The sequence below is a fragment of the Sceloporus occidentalis genome, unplaced genomic scaffold (genome assembly GCF_023333645.1).
Source record: "Sceloporus occidentalis isolate IW3139 unplaced genomic scaffold, rSceOcc1.0.p SCAF_4, whole genome shotgun sequence".
NCBI lineage: Eukaryota > Metazoa > Chordata > Lepidosauria > Squamata > Phrynosomatidae > Sceloporus > Sceloporus occidentalis.
The window spans coordinates 153555286-153578930 of record NW_028316984.1 but is presented as its reverse complement, the minus strand read 5'-3'; the positions used below and the strand labels follow the sequence as shown (position 1 = coordinate 153578930).

Here is a 23645-nt window from a genome sequence, read left to right as displayed (position 1 = left end):
CATACATGCTGGGATTTTATTGTGAGGGTTGTTACTCAGTTTTGATTCTATTTAAAAGTCCATCTTTCTATGTTTTTAATGATCTTAAATTGTAAGCTGCTTTCTGTCCCAATTATTGGGAAAGGTGGGATAATAATAATAATAATAATAATAATAATAATGTGGGCCATTGGTATCTGCTGGAGTTTGGTTCAAGGAGCTCCCATGGTTACCAAAATCCATGGATGCTCAATTCCAGCTGGGTAGTAAAATGGTATCCCTTATATAAAATTTGTCTTATATAAAATGGCAAAACTTGAGGTTTGCTTTTGGGTATACAGTCAGCCCTTCTTATACATGGATTTTTTATACATGGATTCAAGCATACATGGTTTGAAAATGTTTTAAAAAGTATAAATTTCAAATATCAAACCTTGATTTTCCATTTTTATAAATTTTTATTGATGCATTGTAAAAACAGTAAAAAACATTCATATTGTACACATACACATACACATAACTTTACTCAAGTGAGCGAAGATGAAAAGGAAAGAAAGAAATAAGAAAGGAAAAAAAGGAAAAAGTGAAAAAAGGAGAAAAAAAGAGGAAGGAGAAAAGAAAAAGAAAGTGCGTGTGGGAAAAAAGAGTATAGATAATATTCCTATCTACAGTCATTCACTTCTTCCTATTGTTAACCTTGAAATGCTTTCCTCTGATGTTGCCTAAACTTATAATCTTAATTATTTAGCAGACAGGATTTCTCTTTCCTACTAATCGTATTATGTTATCTCTATATATTTTCCAAGCACAATCTTTTGAAATCCACAGGGTTTTCACCAAATTATATTGTGTAATATCTTAATTATTCAATGCTCCACATCTATATTAAACATAATTATATTTGCCCAGTTTCGTTGGTAGTATTCTAAAAACATATTCCAGTCTTTCAAATAGTTGTCCGTCATTTCATAATCTAAGCTTCTTGATATTTTGTCCATCTTAAGCAAGTCCAATAGTTTGTTGATCCAAGTTTCCGGAGTTGGGATGTCTTTTTTCTTCCAAAGTTGCACATATATTACCCTGCCGTCTGATAACATATAAAACATAAGTTTGCCATATTTTTTTTTCTAAATCTACGCTTAACATGTTTAAAAAAAACCCTTCTGGTTTAAATTCTACATTTTCCCCAGTTACTTTCTTGATTTCATAATGTATTTGTTTCCAGAATTTAACTTCTTTATCACATGTCCACCACATGTGGTAAAGAGTACCTTCATGCTTCCTACACTTCCAACAGTTGGTGTCATAGTTCTTATATATTTTACATAATTTATACGGTGTGAGGTACCATCGATAGATTATTTTATAATAGCTCTCTTTTAAGCTTTGGCATTTTGTATATTTCATTCTCTTGTTCTAGGACATTTCCCACTGATCTAAATCTATACAATAACCAAAATTTTGTGACCATTTTACCATGTTCTCTTTGACAACCTCTTCTTCTAATGATATTTCTAACACTTATATATTCTAGATAATGGTTGATCTTTATTTGACAAAATTTCTGTTTCTATCTGGCTACCATTATTTCCAATTTCTGTTTGTTTTTTGTCAATGGAATATCTTTCTTTTAGTTGTCTATATAAGAACCAACCAAAGTTTATACCTTGGTCTTTAAGTTCTTCAGAAGTTTTTAATGTATGTTTTTCTCCGCTATAGTGTAATATATCTTTGTATTTTATCCATTCATCCCCCTCTTTTAAGCTGGTATTATACAAAGCCTCATGTGGTGAAGCCCATAATGGGATTTTTGGGCAGATTCTTTTTTTATATATATTTTCTCCATATTCTGATTAATGAATAAAGCACAAAAGAATTATTAAAAGCTTGATTGGCTTTTTGTGTACTGTAAAATAAGAAGGCATGCCAGCCAAATCTCAAGTCTGCTCCTTCTAACTTTAGTGACTCTACATCTGCAAAAGAAATCCAGTCTTTTAATCAAACTAGACATAAGGCCTCATAGTATAGTTTAAGGTCTGGAAGGGCCATTCCTCCTCTTGGGTTTGAATCTTGTAAGTATTTTGTCTTTATCCTTGGTTTTTTACCATTCCAGATAAAATTAGAGATATATTTTTGCCATTGTCTAAATGGGATATCATTTCTAATTATAGGAATGGTGTTAAATAAAAATAAGATCTTTGGGAGTATGTTCATTCTCACTGTGTCAATTTTCCCTAAAAGGGAGAGATCTAAGTTTTTCCAATTTTGTAAAGATTTTTTAATATTGTTCCATGTTGGTTTATAGTTATTAGAAAACAAATCAATGTTCTTGCTTGAGATATTGATTCCAAGATATTTAACTTTCTCTCTTACTTTTATTCCCATTGTTCTTTCCAATATATGTATTTCATCTATTTTTAATTTTTTAGTTAAGATAGATGTTTTTTCTTTGTTTATTTTTAATCCTGATATTCTTCCAAATTGCTCAATACTGTTCATTAATTCTAAACTGTCTTGGATGGGCTTGGATAAGGACACCATTAAGTCATCTGCAAAGGCTTTGGTTTTATACTTGGTGCCTTTGATCTTTATACCTTCAATCTTTGTGTTTAATCTTATATTTTGTAATACACTTTCAAATGTTATTATAAAAAGTAAAGGCGGCAATGGGCACCCTTGTCTAGCTCCTTTGCATACTTCTATCTTTTTTGATTTTCAGTAGTTAATAAGGATTTGAGCATTTTGTTTTGTGTAGATTGTTTTCTCCCATTTTGTAAATTTCAAGCCCACCTCCATTTTTTCTAGGATCTTAAACATCAGATTCCAATTTACAGTATCGAAAGCTTTCTCTATATCAAAAAAGAATAAAGCCAGCTTTTTTTCATTATGAAGTTGATGGTAATCTATTAAATTCATATGTCTGATGTTATGTTTCAATTGTCTTTTAGGAATAAATCCTCTTTGATCTTTGTGAATAATGGATGTCAATGTTTTTTAATCTCTCCACTAGAATGTTGGCAAATAACTTGTAATCGTTGTTAAGTAAAGATATTGGTCTATAATTTTTCATATGTTCTGGGTCTCTTTCCTCTTTAGGTAATAATGTTATTATTGCTTCTCTCCAGGTTTGTGGAAATTTCCCTTTTTTCACAGTGTTCATAACATCTTTCAGAGGTGACAATAGCTTGTCTTGTAGTTTTTTGTAATATATCGCCGTGAAGCTGTTGGGACCTGGTGCCTTGTCTAATTTGCTTTTCTGGATAGCTTTCTTAATTTCTGCAATGGAGATTGGCTGGTTCAAGATCTCCCTTTGTGCTTGACTTATTTTTGTAATATTAGATGTTTCTAATTTTTGTATTTCATCAATTTGAATGTCTTCTTCTTTATATAATTTCTGATAAAAGTTTGAAAAGATCTCATGATTTTGTCTTGTTCAGTAAGTGTTTTTCCACCATCTTGAATTTTGGTTATTAGTCTTTTTTCTCTTTTTTCTTTTAATTTGTGAGCCAACCATTTGCCAATCTTATTAGCATGCTGGAAAGAATGTGCTTTGATATATTTTAGTTTTTTTCTCTGTCTTCATTTAAAATAGTAGATAATTGTCTTTGTAAGATTTTGATTTCCTTATGACATTTGGAGTTAGATTTATCTTTTTGCATTTTTTCCTCCTTTTCTTTTATCTCATCTGCAATTTTTTTTTTCTTTCTGCTTCCTTTTTAGCTCACAACTTTGTTGAATAAAGAAACCCCTCATGACTGGTTTGGAAGCTTCCCAAACCGTTATGTTGTCTGTGCCTTTATTTAAGTTTTCTTCAAAAAATAGTTTTAGCCTTTGTTTGGCTTTTTCCAGTACTCTTGGATTGCGCAGAAGTTTATCATCCAGATGCCAGTTCCAGTCCGATTCACCTCTTATCTTTAGTTTCAGTAATACTGGATTATGATCGGACAATGTCTTAGGTAAAATATCAATTTTTTAAAATTTCATTACTAATGTTTTTTGTAACTAAAAAAAAAGTCTATTCTGGAGAAGGATTTATGAACTTCTGAAAAGAAAGTATAATCTTTCGCATTACAATACAAGAATCTCCATGCTTCTGTCAGTGAAAGGTTTTCCATTAAATTAAAGAAGGATTGAGGGAGTTTACCCTGATTTTTCTTCTTTTTTGAATTGAGGCGGGTTACAGACTGCCCATTTGGGGCGGGCTGTACCCGCCCCTTTCCCCGGTGTATCGGGGCCTCAGTGGTCAGAACGGCAGCTGCTGAGGCCCCGATCCGCCACTTTACAGGCTGCGGGGAAGCGGCAAAATGCCGCTTCCCCGCAGCCTGAAAAGGGGTGTCCCTGGGGCTTCAAGCCCCAAGAACACCCCACGGCGGCAGGAAGGAGGAGAAAGGGGCTGCTTGGCCCCTTTCTCCTTTGGTCCGCTGGGCGCAGCCGTGTGAAGGCTGTGCCCAGTGGACCAAACCAGGAAGGAGCTCCGAAACGGAGCTCCTTCTTGCTCTGTGCTAAGGGTGCACTAAGTGCCCTGGCGTGGAGCGAGGACGTCACATCCGCCCCACGCCGTATAGAGGCGGCGTGGTCGTGAGGTCCTCATGGCGGCGGCCATGTGGAACGGCCACCGCCATTTGGTGCACGCTCTGCACGTCCTAGGGTTGGGGGCGTCCGGAAAGGACGCCCCTTTTTAACCCTAGCACGCGCGTAGCGCGTACTAAAGCACCCGTTTGTAACGGGCCTAAATTTCCTATCTAATTCTGGGTTTATAACCCCATTCCAATCTCCCATCATTATTGTTGCTTTATAATCAAACTCCTGTAATGTGTTCGTTAACTTTTGAAAAAGGGTTCCTTTGTTTTCTTGCAGTGCATATACTCCTAATATAAGAGTTTTCTGATTTTGAATAATTACTTCAACTCCCAAGAAATAACCATTTTCATAATTAAAGATTTCTCTGGCTTGTAATGTATCTTTGTGTAGATCACTAGACCCTTTTTCTTTTTTGCAGAGGCCGATATAAATTCTTTTTCATTTTTTTATTTTTAAGTTATCTTGTATCTTTTTGTCTAGGGTGTGTTTCTCGCAGGCATATTACATCATTTTTAAGTTTAGCCAGGTAATTATATATATATATTTTCCCTTTTCTGAGGAGAGTTTAAACCTTTCACATTGCAGGAAAGAATGTTAAAATGCATGATTCTGTTTTCATAGATGTTACTCATATTACATTTTAAGTTCATATTTCTTATAACTTTCCCCCTTCCTCTTGTCTTACCTTTAATTTACCTTCTCTTCTAAGTCCAGTAAGTCTTCTTCTTTGGTTAGAGCATCTTCTTCTTTTTTATTGTTGGGAAATTCATCTGGTAGGTCCTCATCCTCATTGAGTTGTCGATCATTATCTTTTCCTGCATGGTTATCACTGTTTTATTCTGCTTTCTTTTTCTTCCTCGATTTTCTATATCTTCTCAATTTTTACACTCTAGCCTCCCACTTCACCATAGAAATTCACTGGGTGACCTTGGGCAAGTCACATGCTCTCAGCTTCAACTTCAACTCCTAGGTATTCCTTCATGGTAGAAGGGGGCTGGGATGACCCCTGGGAATCCCTTCGAATGCTAGGTTTTATCCATGCCATTGCACCCCATCCCATCCCACCCCTTCTCATCTGTGACGGTCACACTGTCTGAGCTTCAGAAGCAGCCCATGGCAAAACTCCCATTTATGCCAAGAAAAGCTTTGGTTTGTCCCATCTTCCAGTGCTATCCTGATGTTTGATTCCCACGTTTGAGTGGGAAAAAAGGTGGAATATAAATAAATGGACAGATTGACCCAGCACTGAATAGCCAGAGTTGCCCAGACCAGCCTTAGAAGGAGGCAAAGATACCATTATAATTAAAAATCCATCCCTGATTTCCAGCATGTTTGATACATGCATTGCCTTACTCAGATCCTAGAATCCTGTGCTCCTAGACACTTCCTCTTCTACAAATTATGTCTATCCTAATGTGTGGTTTCTGATGTTGGGGAAGTCATGCATTTTGGTGATGGGGTCCTGAATGCATTTCTGCAGTCCCTTTCTGCAACTCTTTCATACTAGTAATGTGTGATGGGAATTTTTTTCACCCTAGGATGAGAGACTACTCCCTTATTATACAAAAGCTGTAAAAGCAATTATTATAGAGCTTCAATTCAGTTCCCTGGATTGTCCAGAGTGATTGTAATCCTTTGGCACAAGTTGTTATTACACTGCATATATGTATGAATGTATTTCATGACTTAGCAAAAGAATGGATATTTAAAAAAATCAGTTTCTTAGTTTATGATAAAACAAAATTTGGTTTAGCAGATTCCTCTAGTGCCATTAGACTCTGGTGTCTATAATGTTGAATTGTGCTAGCAATGACATTTAAAGTCCTACAAATGGTTCTCTCTGATGTAGGAGAGTCTTCTTTATTTCTGTGCATACAGTTCCTCTCTGTATATGGATCTGCTGAAGATTTAGTCTGTTCAAGTGGGCATACTCTGTGTCCCATCAGTCAGAGAAATACAGTGTGTGACAACATGAAAGAAGGCCTTCTGTTAGTATGGTGTCTCAGTTACGGAACACCTTCCCTTAGAAACCCAACTGGCACTAGTATGGCTGCTGTTTAGGTGCCAAGTAAAAACATGGTTATTTATTAAAAATTTCGGGCATAATGGATTTCACAAAATCCTCTCATACAAGCAATTTTAATTAATTTTAAACTATATAAAACTCTTTTTAAAAAAATTAGCCAGTCTTTTAATTTGCTAATTGTTTAATATGTTTTAACCTTTTGAAATTATTTTAATATCTACTATTTTAACATTGTTAGATTGGTTTTACACTGCCTGAGATCGTCAGGTAAAGGGCAGGCTATGAACATAAAGATTTAAATAAATAACTAAATAAATATCTACAGTTATTCCTTTGTATCCTAGGGGGATCTGTTCCAAACCCCTTCATGGATAACAAAAAATATGGGACCTCAAATGCTGTTGTTTCCTATGATGGTGCAACGTGTGCACAGTGTAGCTGTGTGCATGTGTGTCCATTAAACACAATGGAGTTTGCTATCAGTGGAAGCTCAAATCCTCAATTAGGAAGAGCCCGCTGTATATAACCATGAGATAGTTCTGCATGATGAATTACTCTGCTTCAATGGAGAGAGAGGTACACAAGGAATTTTACTGACAAAAACAATATTTCATTGTTCATTCTAAAATTGAGTGGATTGCAAAATTGGCAGAGTGAAAGAAAAGTTAGTCTCAGACCTCTAAGGCACGGGTGTACAATCTGCCATGTGAGCTTTGGCTGTGGGTTGTGTATCGTGCACCCATTTTCCCATACTGATAATCTACAGGGGAAAGACTATGGCTATAAAGTCTATATTGATTTGGGAAACAGAGGCCCGATTTAAATGTGCCTTTTAGTACATCCTGACGACGTACTAGGGTTGCCCGGGAGCGTAGTTTTTAGATGCTCCCTAACCCTAGTACGGCACCAGGGCGTCAAAATGGTGGCGCCCTGTACATATGGGCCCCACCATTTTGACGTGACAGACGCCTAGTGTCCGCACGTCTCGGCGCCTTCAAGACACTGCAAGTGCGCCATTGGTGCTTTGCGGCGTCATAATGGTACCACAGAAAGAAGCCGCTTTTTGCGGCTTCTTTTTGTTGCGCGGGGGAGCTGCACGGTTTGTCCAATGTGGCTCCCTCGCGCAACAAACGAGGGCGGCGGGAGACTGCCCTTTTTGGGTGGTCTGTATCCCGCCAGAGAAAGGCTTCCTTCAGAGATAAACAAAGATACCATAGTTGCCTTCAAAAAGAGGCTAGATACTTACCTGCTGAAATGCTCTAGTTGAAGATCGTGCATTGCTCAGGATTTTGATGGCCCATAGGTCTTCTTCCAAGTCTATGGTCCTTAACATATTGCAGAAATGAACCAGTTTGAGACTGCTTTAACTGGCCTGGCTCAGTACTAGGAAATTCTGGGAACTGTAGTTTTGTGAGACATTTAGCCTTCTCTGTCAGAGAGCTCTGGAGCCATAATAAATTATAATGCCCTACCACTGAACCAGAGCAGTTAAAGCAGTCCCAAACTGGATGATTTCTGCACTGTGTTTTGGACCCATGATTTACAATCACTCAAGTTCTAAATAATTTTCTTTTTAAATACGTTTATATTTTAAACAGAAAGTGTTGAGCTCTCTTTTGTATGACATGGATAGTTTCTTGTTATATATCTGTATATTTTAAAGGTATTTAAAGATCAGGCAATTTAAAACTTAAACACAAAGTACTGAGCTGTCATTTGTATACTGGAAAGCCATTGCACCACTTCTTACTTTTGACTAGACATACATGGTTTCTTCCTAAATAGATTTATACATGAATGGTAAAGATTCCAGTATTTAGACTTTAACACAAAGTATGCGTGGCGAAGTGACTTACAAACCAGCCAATCAGAAGCCAGAGACCCTAAGCCAATCAGATGCTGGCTGAGGAGTTTGAAGATTCCGCTTGACAGTTGGGTTGAGTCAGTTAGGGTTTGGAATCCTGAAGGATGAAGCTGGAGTTCAGTGGGGAGATAGTTAGGATTAGAGACTGAGGAAACAGTAATTTGATAATAGACCAAGGAAAGGGTCTGTTAGGTCTAGAGAGGGACAGTATTAGTTCTGGAGAATCTAGAGACGAGAGACTCAGTGTAGCCAGACTCAGAAAGAGGGATTTAGGTTACATAGGCCTGTTACAGACGGGCTAAAAAGTACGCGCAGAGCGCGTACTAGGGTTAAGAGGGAGTGGTGCTTCTGCACTGCCCTAACCCTAGCGCGCGCTCTGCCCATGCGAAATGGTGGCTGCCATTCCACACGGCCACCACCATCAATACGTAATGACCGCTCCGCCTCCAAACGAGGCAGCGCAGTTGTGACATATTGGGGTCGCGGCAGGGCGCCTAGGGTGCCCTTTCCGCGACCCCGGAAGGAGCTCCGTTTCGGAGCTCCTTCCTGGGTTTGGTCCGCTGGGTACAGCCTTTAGACGGCTGCACCCAGCGGACAAAAGGAGAAAGGGGCCAAACGGCCCCTTTCTCCTTCTCCCCTCCACCGCAGGGTGTCCTTGGGGCTTGAAGCCCCAAGGACACCCCTTTCCAGGCTGCGGGGAAGGGGCCTTTTGCCACTTCCCCGCAGCCTGGAAAGCAGCGGATCGGGGCTTCAGCGGCTGCCGCTCTGGCCACTGAGGCCCCGATCCGGCGGGGAAAGGTGTGCCTACAGGCCGCCCCTAAGGGGCGGTCGGTAATGCGCCATAATTTCTTGAGTGAGAGGATAGCCTGTGTGGCTGAGTTATTATTAGAGAGTTAAAACCAGACTTGTATATATGTAACAAAAGAAGACATAGTAGCAACTTCATGTAAAAGTTACCTTTGCCTATTCTGCATTAAAATAAACTTTTATTCTTGTTTAACTATCCACTTGGCCTGTGATTTAACATCCATCCACGCTACTGACCTTTAAAAACCCACAGGGGTGTTGGGTTTTTGTGTTGGGTCACAAAGAAGGAAAGAATTGTGAGGTGGTGGGATAACAAAATTCCCAAGCACCTGCCACAATAGAAAGGTTGTTCGTTACATAATTTGGTGGCAGCAGTGGGATCTGAAAAATCCAGTAGCTGGGCTCAGCTCCTCCTCCCTTCCTGCTTGGCTCCTAACCATCCAGAGCCAAGCGCCGACTGAGGGCCGGGGCTGGCAGCACGGCCTATATAGGCCTAAGCCCCGCCCTCAGTACCACCTGACCAGGAGACTCCTCCTCCAGGGCAGCTGAACCAATCATCTGCCCTGGAGGACCGGAACTCCTGATCACCGAGCCCAGATCCCAGAGCATCGCGGGGCGGAAGGGACTCCCTTTCACCCCGCGCACCAATAGGGAGCTGGGGCAAGCCCCAGAGCACTCTGGGGCTTGTAGTCGTTCGCTGCGTCTAGCGGCAAAGCGGTCAGCCTGCCGAGTCGGGCAACCGCTTTTTGCCTCAGATGCTGCTGCCGAATAACCACAGGAGACCGTGTTGGAGGAAAGGCCACAACTTTATTAAGCAAACCATTGGTAGGGTTGGCACAAAGCATGAGGTCAGGATCTGCGAAATCAAACAACCCCACGTTTGTCTGATTAACCACAACCTGGCACCCACCAGGCATTGGGATGACCTAGGGGCTAATGAACACCGTATGACCGCATCTCTGCCATGCGTTCACATATTTGCTAAGCCCCTAGTCACCGGGAGGCGCTCTCGCGTTATGGCCCCCGCAATGGCCATACGCCTGCCCTATTCGCCCCCAGGTCCCGACTGACTCCCAAACCAGAGCTCCGTAGCCCTGGTACCACACCGTGCAGATCCTAAGGAGTCTGAGTGGAAATACCAGATATCCAGTAGTAGGTTTAAACTGAAAGAAAGGAAAACCTACAGTTTAAAATCTGGGCGTTAGATTCAGAGGAGTGATCTTTGAGGTAAAAACGAAAAGGGTAATTTGTAGGAGATCACTTGAAAACTGACAACTCTAGATAAGACTAGTCTCTGAGGTAAACGTACTGGTAGCGGTAGGAGACTAGTAGGAAGGAAAAGGCACAATTTGTGATTCCTGAGGTAAACATCAGTGGTAAATGTAAGGAATCAATAATCTGAGTTGAGGGGCAAGTGGAGCCTCTATACATAGTTGAGATCCAGTTGAATAGACGTGATTCCTGAGGTAAAAATTTGTGGTAATCTAGGGAATCACTAGTCTGACTTTAAATCCAAGTGGATTCTTTTGACTCAAGTGAGGCAGAGTAAAATAAGAGTATTTACTGAGGTAAAAGTTAGAGGTAACTGTAAGGAAATACTATCAACAATGCCTCCTAAAAAAGTTAAACCTCCAGCAGGGCCAGAAATAGTGGAGGAGGAAGTCGGAGAAGAAATGGTGGCTAGTGTTGACACTGTAATCTCTGAACTTCAGGAGAGTGTAGAGATCTGGAAAATAAAAGAAAGAATTGAAATTGCCAAGATTGGAAAAGAAAAGGAAAAGGCCAGGATAGAAAATGAGAGGGTTTTGAGGAAAAAGGAAATTGAAAGGAAAAAAGAGGTTGAGTTAGAAAGACTTAGGGCAGGACAAGCTGAGATGGATCATCAGTTTTGGATGAGGAGTTTAGAACAGGGAATCCCTCAAATTCAAATGATGGCTGAGGTAAACAGAATATCTCAAATTGACATGAAGTGGTTTCCACGATATTATAAAGGGGACAATATTGAGACCTTCTTCATTAACTTTGAGAGAACTTGTGAAGAATTAAACATAAAAGAAGAAGAAAGGATGAGCTATGTGAAGTCACAAATTAGTGGTGGGCTGACAGAAATTTATGATGAAATGAGGCCAGATGAAGCCCAAAATTACAATCTGTTCAAAGAGATGGTAAAACAGAGATTTGGACTAACTCCCGAACACCACAGAAGAGAGTTTCGTGCGATTAAGAGAAAAGGCGATGAAACATATACCCAGCTAGGATGTAGATTGGATTATTTGTTAAAAAGTTGGATTGAGGGGTCTAAAATAATGACTAAAGACGAATTACAAAGTCTGATAGGGTTGGAACAGTTCTATAAGAATATAGGTGGTTGGTGCAGGACCGACAACCTAAAACCGTATCTGAGGCGGCCAAGATAATAGATAAATTGGCCTCAATCAGAGGAGAAAATTCCCAAGGACAGAGTGAAAGTCGGCAGAAAATGAACACAGAAATCCCAAAAATTGGCATGCCGCCAAAGAGAGAAATAACCAGGGAAAAATTTTCAGCCTTTGCAACAAAAGAAAACCCCTGAAGTTTAGAGGAAAAGGAGAGCAGTGAGAATAAATGACCCTGAGGCTTAAAAAAAAAAAGACAGTTGGTCGAAGGAATCGTCCAGCCTCAGTCCAAAAAAATGTTATGAATATGGAAAATTAGGTCACCTCAGATATAATTGTCCAGCAATATTCAATGAGGACTCCAGATCCAAAATAAAATCAGCTTATTGTATAAAATCAGTTGGGCCTGACATAAAGAAATGTTGCCACAGAGATCAACCTGAGGCGGCAGTTGTCACAGAAACGACAGTTGGAACAGTAACAGACTTTAGTAGGGATATGTCTCCAAAACCCTGCTTATTTGTAACAAATTTACCTCAAGAGTTAGAACCAGAGGAACATAGAGAGTTGATACAAATAAATAAGAACTGGATGTGGGGTTTTTGTGACTCAGGGGCTGAGGTGTGTATAGCTAAGTCACACTTAGTACAACCTCAAGATTGGTGCCCAGAAGAAGAAATGATCTTGAATGGGTTAGGGGGCCCTGCCTTTAAGACACCAGTAAGCAAAGTAAATATTTCGTTTAGGGGACATAACTTGCAGTGGAAATTCGCAGTATGGGATGACATTCCATTCCTCTGCCTAATTGGAAATGACCTAGATCGATATTTTAGGTTTACAGGGATAGTCACCAGACAACAAGAAAAGGAAAATTCTTCAAAGGCAGTCAATCCACAGTCAGAAGAAAACCAAGATAAAACAGTGGTTCTTCCAGATGAAGTTAAAGAGACAAATACCTCAAGCAAGGAGAGATCTGAACAGAGTCAAATCAAAGCTAACCCCGAATTTAGTCAAGAACAATGAAGGGATGAAAGTTTGAAACCTTTGTTTGTTTTGTCCGAAGACAAAAGTGACATAGATTTGAATGAGGAAAACCCTCACAGATTCAGAGTCATAAAAGACAACTTATATAGGGAAGTCCTGAAATGCAAATATAACACACAGAGGGAAATCCACAAGCAGTTAGTGGTCCCTCGAAAGTATAGACACCAGATATTAGAAATGGCCCATGCTAGTTCATTTGGGGGTCATTTAGGAATAAAAAAGACTATCCAGAGGATATCCTTAAATTTCTACTGGCCAAGGATGGAACAAGATATTAACCAGTATATTAAATCTTGTGATAATTGTCAAAGAATCGGCAAGGCCAATGATAAGACCAAAGCAAAGCTTTGCACATTACCGATAATTTCACAGCCTTTCCACCGGATAGGCATAGACATCGTGGGTCCATTACCACAGACAACCCAGAGAGGAAAGAGATACATTCTGACGCTGATACACTATGCTACAAGATATCCAGAGGCAGTGGCTCTGAGAAATATAGAGACCCTAACAGTGGCCAACGCTTTGATAGACATTTTTTGTAGATTAGGATTTCCTAGTGAGATCACCTCAGATTTGGGGAGTTCTTTTACTTCCAAGTTAATACAAAAACTATGGGAGGTCTGTGGGGTTAAACATTTGACCACATCGGCTTATCACCCACAAGAGAATGGATTAGTAGAAAAATTTGATGGGACACTGGCCAACATGATTAAAGCATATACCATAGAAAACCCACGAGACTGGGACCTCAAGTTACAACATTTATTATTTGCATATTGTGAAGTCCCACAAGAAAGCTTAGGATTTAGTCCATTCAAGCTAATGTTTGGACGCAAGGTAAAAGGACCTTCAGACCTTCTTAGACACGACTGGGAAAATTCAGTCAAAAGAGTGCCAGAAGATGTGGTATCCTTTATTCAAAACTTGATGACGTCCCTAAATCAAGCCTTACGAAGTGCCGGGAAAAACTTAAAGATGGCTCAAAGTCGACAGAAGTCGTGGTATGATAAAAAGGCTCAAGTCAGAGAGTTCCTGCCGGGAGAGAAAGGTTTACTTCTGCGGACAACAAGAGGAAATAAACTACAATATGCCTGGTCCGGTCCATTTCAAGTGACAGAAAAAAATCAATGACATAGACTATATAGTGGACTTGGTGAAGGAGATGGGGTATAGGTTTGTAGACGTAAATATGTTAAAGCCCTATCACAGGAGAGAAAATCTAGTATTATACACAGTTAATTGTTTCGTGAATTTGGAGTTTTGTTGTAATAGCAGAAGTGTCTCTTAGTACTTACAACACACAGCAGTGTTAGTCTGAAATATCAGTTTGCAAAGTATGCAGTAGGCATGCCCATGCATTTGAAGAAGTAAAAGCAGTCTACAAAAGCTCATGCTAAAACTTCTTTCACACACTTACAGTCTATACAGGCTGGTGTTATACGCTTGTGTGGGGGTGGTGTGGTGGCATGGTGTACACACACTATCCACCCCCACACTGGTGTCATGCTGTGAAGTCAACTGCATGGTGTGGGGCATCATGACACTCTGTTGGTGCAGTGTTTAAATGCACTGCACCAAAGGAGTGCCAAAAAATCACGACCATGGCACAAAAAGCTGTTTTTTGCGGAAAGGCCAGCTCAGGGCTGTAGCATGTGATTGCTACAGCCCCAGTCTGTTGAGCCCCTTAGTCTCAAAGGTGTTGCAAGATCCCTTCACATACTCATAACAGTTATCAAAACAGGACATTTAGACTTGGTTATACAGGAGTAACCTCCATGTGGCACTGTCCTCTATGTCACTACAATGCTGACATGTGGATAACAGCCAGAGTATCAGACTCAAGATCCAGCTTCATGGAGTCATGATTAAACCAATGGGACTCCTATTTCTGGCTCATTCCCTTGATTATTTGTTTAAACATAGAAACAAATCATGTGTTATAGAAGGTATGTGTTTGTGTGTATGCATGTGTGTGTGAACATGGTGTGAATGTGTTCAGATACACAGAGAAACATATACCAGTTAACTACACTGCATTGGTTCCAAGGTTGTCATAACGTCCGTGTATCTTACGCAACATAAAATTCTGAGCAACCCTCTTCGGTCAATTTTGCTAGTCATTCTGTCACAATTTTTTTTTGGGGGGGGGGGCTCTAATCTGCTTTACGAAACATGAGAATTGCTTGTAAATGATTTTCTTTTCCTACAGTTTTGTTGTTGCTGTATGAAAAGGAACAAAATGAATCTAAGCATCTCTCAAATCTTCTTTTGTCTTAGCTAAAACTCACTGGAATACAGATGATTTCCTATGACACATCTTTCCACTATTATAGAAAGTAAGATTAAGGGTAATTTATGCTCATTTTTGAAATAAGTAAAACTCATCTGTAAAATTCTGGATGCTGCTGAGTGTACCTCAAGAAATGTGACACCAGCAGTTATATAATTTTATTGCTGATGTTAACTCTGTGACAAACTCTCAGCTACAGTTTGTAGAGAATGTCAGAAAATGAACCTTATGAATTTTAATGTCTTTTTACTTTGGACGTTGATATATGTTTTGTACAGCTGCACTCTCCTATGTGCTGACATAAATAAAAGGTGTCCTTAATCAAACATTTAAAGAGTATTGTGGTTTCAAAGTGTTATTTAAAAAAAATCAACCAGAGGTTGCAATCAACCATAAATATTTAGTGTGACTTCTCTAATCTCAATAATTTAACATAATATCAAAGCAGGGCATCTATAAATCTTTGTATGTCTGTTTGGTAGGTCAGACCTGGTGTGAAAGCAACTTTGAAAGCTGAATATAATGAAAGCAAATTGTGAGTAGATCATTCTCCTCCTGAAATATGTAAACTGCTTAGGACTAATTCACACAACTGAATCTGATTGTGAAAATTTGGGTCAAAGGCCCTAAGACTTCACATTTGGTGAAGTGGTTGTAGAGATATTGCAACTACATAGATGTATGTTGCCATTCTGCTGAAGTGACCTGCAGGACTTTGACAATAAAATAATATGTTAGAATTTAGGTAGAAACTGAAGGGGGGGCAGACACACAGGTGTTATTTTACCAAACTTTGCAGAGTGCCATGCTCTCAACATACCTGTTGTGCATCTCTTTTCAAGGTGGACTAGGACATGGATTACTTTGAAATAAGTGGCTGTAGCTGAGGGGAGAAATTTGTACCTGGATAATTTTTTAAAATGGAAATACTAAGTTATTTCTCCATAAGTAGAGTCATTACCTCAGGTGCACTGCATCTGACCTTCCCAAAAACTGCTAAATGAAATCCTCGGAAGCTTGTGGACTGCTGTATCGACTTTATCTGTGTTTTGAAAAAAGCAAGAGAAAAAGCTGTGTATAATGAGCAAGTTGGAAACATATTTCAGCAATATATTTAACGATACCTGTTTTCTAAGCACCCAAGAGATATAGCAGTAGCAGTGCAGGTTTAGCTTAGACACAAGTTTGGCATTTTGCAAAATGATCTTCCTCATTTTAATTTACTGAAGGCAGCCCACGTTGATTCTGTTACTCTGAAAGGAAACAATGATTTAACCAGAGATAGGCTATGGCCCTATCCAGATGGGCCAAAAAGCATGTACTGAGTACGTGCTAGGGTTGCCTGAGAGCGTCCTTTTCAGACGCTCCCTAACCCTAGTATGTACTCGGTACGTCAAAATGGTGGCGCCCTGTCTACACGGGCACTGCCATTTTGATGCGACGGACGCATAGCGTCCCACTCGGGCATCGCACTTGGGTGTTGCAAGCGCACTCAGGCACTCAGGTGTCACAAGTGCAACGCAAAAAGAACCCGCTTTTGGGGGGTTCTTTTTCTGCTGCCGGGAAGCTTCGCCGTTTGGCAGCTAAGGCTTCCCACCAGCAGAAATGGAGGCGGCGGCAACCTCCCTTTTTGGGTGGTCTGTATCCTGCCATTATTAGTTTGGATGACCAAGCTACTGGGATAAAGCAGAGGGGAACTATGAGGAGCACTGTGGATAATGATGCATCTGGACTCAAGCTGAAAGGACACTCAACTATAGATATGCTCAGAGATACAAGGAAAGTCTGAACCTCAGAACACATATTATAGGAACATGGAATGTGACAAGCATGAATCAGGCGACGGTAGCTACAGTAAAACAAGAAATGAAACATATTAAACACTGCAGTATTTGAGGTGAGCGAGCTAAAGTGGACAAGAATGGGATATTTTGAGACAGATAATTATTCATGATTTTAGTCAGGAAATGAAAATCTTCAATGGGGTGTCATTTATAGTGAGGAGAGATGTGACAAAAACAGTCAAAGGATATAATACAAAGTTTGACTAGATAATGTCAATAAGACCCCAGGAAAAACACATAAAAATGGCCATAATTCAGCTTTATGCTCTAGCTACAGAGGCAGAAGAAGAAGAAATTGAAAAATTCTATGCTGGAGTCCAGGAGGAAGTTGATCACACACCAGAATAGGACTTTTTGTTAATCAGAAATTATCAGAAGGCAAAAATAGGACACAGAGCAGAATCAAAGATTGTAGAAGAATTTGGCCTAGGATCAAGAAATGAAGCAGAAGAGTTACTGAATTTTGTAAAATCAACAATTGGTTAATTGCAAACACATACTTCAGGCAACCAAAAAGTTGATTGTATACATGGACCAGATGGCCAATATAGAAATCAACCAGATGGAGAAGCTCCATTCTCTCTGCAAAACAAGAGCAGAAGAAGATTGTGACATATATCCTGAACTGTCAATATCACAAATTAGAGCTAAAGAACACTAAATGAATCTTCATACCAAAATACAACCTTAAGATGTTCACCATAGAATTTAAGGATAGTGTAAAAATAATATAAAAAGATTTATACTATTATTGACTAGGAGCCAAAAGAACTTTGAACTGAAGCAAAGGATCATATTCTCCCTATAAACCAGCCCTTCTCTTTGCCTCATCACCCTCACAGGTACATCTGGTGGGAGGGAGAGAACCTTCTCAGCGGCTGACTCCAGGTTCTTGATTCTCATCCTGCAGAAATTAGACTAGTACTCTCCCTACTTTCTTTTCACAGACAAGTAAAGTTTATTTTGTTCCAAAAGGCATTTGTTGAGTGCCTATAGGAATTTATACTAATTTGGTTTTCTAAATCCAAAAATGACATCAGATTTGTTCCATCATATATATTTTTTCACATTTTGCTTTGATGTTTTTATGTTGTAATATGTGACGGAATGAAATGATCCTACTAAGAATGATCCTACAACGTGTTAGAAAAGGGTTAAAATCTTCTAAGAGACATTCAAAAGATTTTAATTTACTGATATGAAACACAAAAAATCCAATCAAAAGCAATAAAAGAAATCACACTGGAATGTCAGCATCTGAATTGATAAAAATATCAAATTTTTGAATGAATTATGTGTGGTATGACATTTATATTATGTTTTTCAAATGCATCACGTCAAAATACATTAAAACAATTGCAATATGTAAAAAGTTTTTTAATTGTTGCAGGCCTATATTATTAGATATTCAGGGGCCACAATAATAGCATTGATTCCTCTTTAACTGCTACAGCAACTTCCTATGGAATCCTTACATTTGTAGTTTCATGATGCTCTAGAGACTGTGAATTCTAAATTTTGTTCCCTGAACTGAAAATCCCAGAATTCTACAGGATGAAATTGTGGCAGTACAAGTGGAATTATAGCATTATAACTGTGTATTAAGAATGAGCCTCTGCACAGATGAAAGGAAGTATTTCTTCACATAGCACAGTAGAATTCACTGCCTCAAGATTTATTTATGGTTGTCAGCCTTTTAAAAAGGATTGGATAGCTTCATGGAGGATGAGTATTTTGACAGCTACTAGTAAGGATGGCTATATATCACCACCAGTATCAGAAGTGTCATGTCTCTGTATATCAGATGCTGGGGAGTGTAAAATGAAGGATGCAGTTGCACTCTTGTTCTAGGATTGGCCAAGTCATTGGCCAACGTGTGAAAAAAATATGGATTTGTGTGTGGGAAGGGGGCTTGTTTACATTCTTATGAAACCAGAATATTTTCTGAATATCTTTTTTGAAATATCTAAAGAGAAGGTTGAAAATTTCTGTAAGCTTTGAAGTAGGAGAAGACATGGGAACCAAATCAGTTTTCATATCCCAAGAATTAAAACTCTTTATGGAGAAGAAGGAACTTATTCATCCACTTTCTCTGCATAGAATTTTAATTTAGATATCTTTTTCTGCAGTTTCAAATAACTTGGTTTCATCTAAAGATAAAGCAAGAAGAAAAGTGTTTTCAGTGAATGAGCATTGATTCAACAAGCATCCAACTGCTGTTATTACCAGAAAGAGAGGATTAAAAAAAAATCTAGGGGGGCAGGGTTGAGAGTAAACAATGATATACATTCAATAAATTGGTTTACATTTTCAGTGATGAAATGAACAGTAAAGCTTATGAGAATAAAAGAGGCATAGTCAGCAATATCATGTAGGTGAGACAAATGAAATAAAGGATGAAAGCTTTCTTTTCTTTTTTCTTCTTGATAAAGTGAAGAGTTTTTTTCAGATATCCTTGAAAATTTCCCCATAATTAAACAAATGAAATGGAGGGAGATTATTTCCTTTTCTTAGTAGGGAGGTGATGCGGTAATATTAATATATGACATCACCTAGGAACATATTTTAATAAATGTTCATAAGTATGTTTACATAAACTTTGGACATAGCTTGCTATCCTTTTCACACAGAAAATAATTTTGAAAAATGTAGTAAATTTACTACACCACTGGCCTCTCATCCTCCATATATCCGATTAGGGAGTATAGTCAATCTGGATACATGTATCTTTTTGGTTTAGTAAACTTGCCAGGAAATCTCACACTACATGTATCTTTTATCTTCTTCTCTATCTGCATTTAAAGAATAAATTGGTTGACATCACAAGGTTTTTGTAGAATTATGAGATAATGTATGTGAGATGCTCTGAAAACACAGAAGCTAGCAGTGAAAGCTATCTTTAAAAAAGTGAAAGAGGTGCTTACACTTGTTCAGTAGAAATTCTGAATTTCTTGGATTGAATACAAGGAACTGGCTTTTCATATTGTCCCAACTTTTTTTGAATTTTCTTCTCTTGTAGAGCCTGTTTGCCATAGGATTTTTGGGTGATAGGGGAACTGAAATTCAACAAAAAGAGATCATCCTCTTTGCTTTCATTCTACACAACTGTGTTTTGGATCCCTGTCTGAGTTTGAGACAGTCTTATAAGACACCAGGACATTTATTCAGCATTGTCCATGTTAATGATTTTGCTTTTAATGAATAAAAGTTTGACCAGTAGCATTTAGGTCCTTCCTGAAAAATTCGCACTAGGTTCCATGGAATATAGACCAAACCCAACATTTTTTAAAAGTGAAAGTTCATTAATCCCAAACTTCCATAAAAATGGTTAACATGTCAGTCTATTTTTAAATATCAAACTAACAAAATTGGTTAACAAATGTATATTCCAGAATAAAAATGAAAGAAATCTGAAGCATTTGTTCAAGAGGTACATAATAGGAGTGGGTCCCAAATTTCACTGTAATCTCAGTTTGGTCCCATTAGCATACATAGGAAGTTTGGTTCCTTGTCATCATGCCTACAGGTACTGTATACGCAGCATAACACAGAGCTACTTGATATTATTGTATAGACACAGTATGAAATTGTTCTCTGGAATATGTGAATTATATTGAGTGAATTATATCATAATTATAGAGTTGGAAGAGATCCTTAGGGCCATCTCATCCAAACCCTAGCCAATGTAGGTATGTACTGGATCCATTTTTGTATCATTGGTCCAAAACACACTGGAGAAATAATCCAGTTTGAGACTGCTTTAAGTGCCCTGGTTTAATGCTAGAGAAATTTGGGAACTGTGGTTTTGTGAGACATTTAGCCTTCTCTGTCAGAGAGCTCTGGGGCCACTATAAACTACAACTCCCAGGATTCTTTGGCAATGAGCCAGGGCAGTTAAAGCAGTCTCAAACTGGATTGTTTCTGCAGTGTGTTTTGGACCTTAGGCTTTAGATGTGTCGATTTTATATAGGATTTTGGTTTAGATAGGGGTGTGTATTATAGATACTTGCACATTTATTCTCTTGAATTTCCATTTTTAATAGATTAGTGTGGATGTGACATTACGGTCCTGGTGGTGACCTTTGAGGGGGGATTTAAAAGTCCTTGAATATAATGTTAGTGTACAATGATAGGGGAACCATGAAGAGTAGCCTGTGGACTGGGATTTCAATCAAGGTAAAACAATTTGTTTCTTATTAAATTTAGTCTGAATTTGCATGTTTTAACTCTACATCACCAAAATGTTCCTGATGAAAAAACATGGAGACTTCTTGAGGAATCCATAGTTCTCTGCCTACAAAGGTTGGTGCTCTTGGACATCTCAGCAGCCTTCGATACCATAGACCATGGTATCCTTCTGGAACGCCTGAGGGATTTAGGTATTGGGGGCTGTAACGGAGAGCACGCCCAGCTGACCAATCAGGAGGCAGCTGAGGGCCAGCCAATGAAATGAGGGCTGGGATTGGTGAACATTCCGAGCGTCCATTGGGGATGGGCAGTTGGAATGTTGGTTATGAGGCAGTGAGGGGGTTAGAACCCAAGAGGGAAAAGGCTGGAGGAGAGGTTGAGGAAGACAGTTGATAGGAGTAGGTCCAGAGAGGGACAGGAGTTAAATTAAAGAGTCTAGAAAGGAGAGACTCGATGTAACCAGACCCAGGCAGAGGGGTTTGAGTTACTAGTTTGGTTGAGATACAGAGCAGCAGTAGGGGCTGGGATATTAAAATAATTACCCAGAGAGGGGCAGAGAAGTCCTAGGGTAGATAAAGAGGATAGAGGGGAAGAAAGGAACATAGTAACGAGGGAAATAATACATTTGTAACCAAAAGGAATGCGCCTGAACTAAGTTCAAGTCATATCTGTTAAACAACTTGTTCAATAAAGTTCATATGGTTTTGTTTCATCTTAAAGGCATGTCGGCCATATCTGTTTATCCACGCTGCTATATTGAATAATACTGTGAACCTGCCATATATAAAAGGGGGTTCATTACAGGAATTGGTGGGCAGCAGGGTGGGATAATAGAAGTCCCAAGCGCCTGCCATAGAAGAAAGGTTAGCCGTTACAGGGGCACTGTGCTCCAGTGGTTCAGATCCTATCTCTCGGGCAGATTCCAGATGGTGACGCTGGGAGACAGTTGCTCCCATAAGCGGGAGTTGACATTGGGCGTCCCTCAAGGTGCCATCCTGTCTCCCGTGCTGTTTAACATTTACATGAAGCCGCTGGGAGAGATCATCCGGAGACATGGGGCACGGTGTTATCAGTATGCTGGTGACACCCAACTCCACCTCTCCATGTCCCCAAATGCTGCAGTGACTAAGGATAGCATCTCTCCTCTAAATGCCTGTCTTGAGTCGGTAATGGGCTGGATGAGGGAAAACAAGCTCAGGGTGAATCCAGAGAAAACGGAGGTACTTGCGATAGGAGCCCCTGGGCCGGGTGGGGAGATTTGTGAACCTGTCCTGGACGGGGTCACACTTCCCCTAAAGGACGAAGTCCGCAGTTTGGGAGTGCTCCTGGACTCGTCTCTACAGTTAACATTGCATGTGGAGGCCGTGGCCAGGAGTGCTTGGTACCAACTTCGGTTGATACGCCAGCTGCGCCCCTATCTGGCTCGGAGAGACCTTGAAGCAGTGGTGCATGCACTGGTAACCTCTCATTTAGACTTCTGTAATGCGCTCTACATGGGGCTACCTTTGTACCAAGTTCGGAAGCTTCAATTAATCCAAAATGCTGCAGCCAGATTGGTCACGGGAACATCAAGATCGGACCATATTACACCAATGCTAAAATCTTTACACTGGCTGCCGATTAGCTTCTGGGCGCAATACAAAGTGTTGGTTGTTACCTTTAAAGCCCTACATGGCTCGGGCCCGAGTTACTTAAGGGAACACCTCTCCCTACACAATCTGCCCCACACACTCAGAACTTCAGGGAAGAAATTGCTGGAATACAAAAAAACCAGACTGGTCACTACTTCCCAAAAAGCATTTACAGCCGTGGTCCCAAAATTATGGAACAACTTGCCAGAAGAGATCCGTCTTATTACATCACTAGAAGCCTTTAAGAAGGCATTAAAGACGGATCTCTTCCAGCGGGCATATCCACCTGATCTACTATAGTGAAGATTTCCACCCGCGTAGACTATATGGAAAAATAGATGAATCAGACGCATTGTTTCCTCTACTGTAATGTTGCTGGCCTACTAGCATTGACTAGTATTGTATTGTATTGTATTGTATTGTGTATTGTAGTTATATGATGATGTTTTTAATCTGTTATGTATTTTGTAGACTGTATTGCTGTTTTCGATGGAATCCCGCTTCGATCCGCAGGGAGAGGCGGGAAATAGAAAAATAAAAATTATTGAAATTAAATTATTACAAAGAGGCCTGTGGCATCACTGGATTGCAAAAGAGGAGTCCCTGTTGAGATGCAAATGGACTTTAAATATCATGGACTTTGAAAATCTCCATATTGCTGCATGGCCAGAAGGAGGAGGAGCCTGCCTGCATAAGGTATCCTCCCCAGCATACCATCTTTACGAAGGATTGAAACAACATGCAGACATCTGACTAACATTTCCAGTTGCTTTTTTCCCTCTTCTCCTGTTTGGTTTGTAACATCTTGCCTGAAGAATAAACCCACAGAGCTCTAATGATTCTATGAAAGCTTGCAACAAGTATATTGTGCATTTCAGTTGGCCAATAAAGGTATCACTGATGGATTTTTGTTTGTATACATTAATGACATGTAATGCAACACATTATGTGCAGGTCAATAGCAGTAGGAACATTAGCAGCTTGTCCAGTGGCCAAAATAATGAGAAATGCAT

At 39.5% G+C, this 23645-nt stretch overlaps 1 protein-coding gene across 3 annotated transcripts; it reads left to right on the top strand.

The window, feature by feature from the left end:
- Nucleotides 1-10381: 10381 nt before the first annotated feature.
- LOC149314873 (uncharacterized) lies at nucleotides 10382-23410 on the top strand. Of its 3 annotated transcripts, XM_089522039.1 has the most exons (4): nucleotides 10382-11197; nucleotides 15452-15504; nucleotides 21020-21115; nucleotides 23104-23410. In XM_089522039.1, the coding sequence occupies exons 1-4, from the start codon at nucleotides 10865-10867 to the stop codon at nucleotides 23168-23170; spliced, it is 549 nt and encodes a 182-aa protein (XP_089378165.1). In that variant the 5' UTR covers nucleotides 10382-10864; the 3' UTR covers nucleotides 23171-23410. The 3 variants fall into 3 exon arrangements, with proteins under 3 accessions (XP_089378165.1, XP_089378164.1, XP_089378166.1); XM_089522038.1 differs by lacking the exon at nucleotides 23104-23410 and having other exon boundaries at nucleotides 21020-21291; XM_089522040.1 differs by lacking the exons at nucleotides 21020-21115; nucleotides 23104-23410 and adding an exon at nucleotides 17656-17720.
- Nucleotides 23411-23645: the final 235 nt, after the last annotated feature.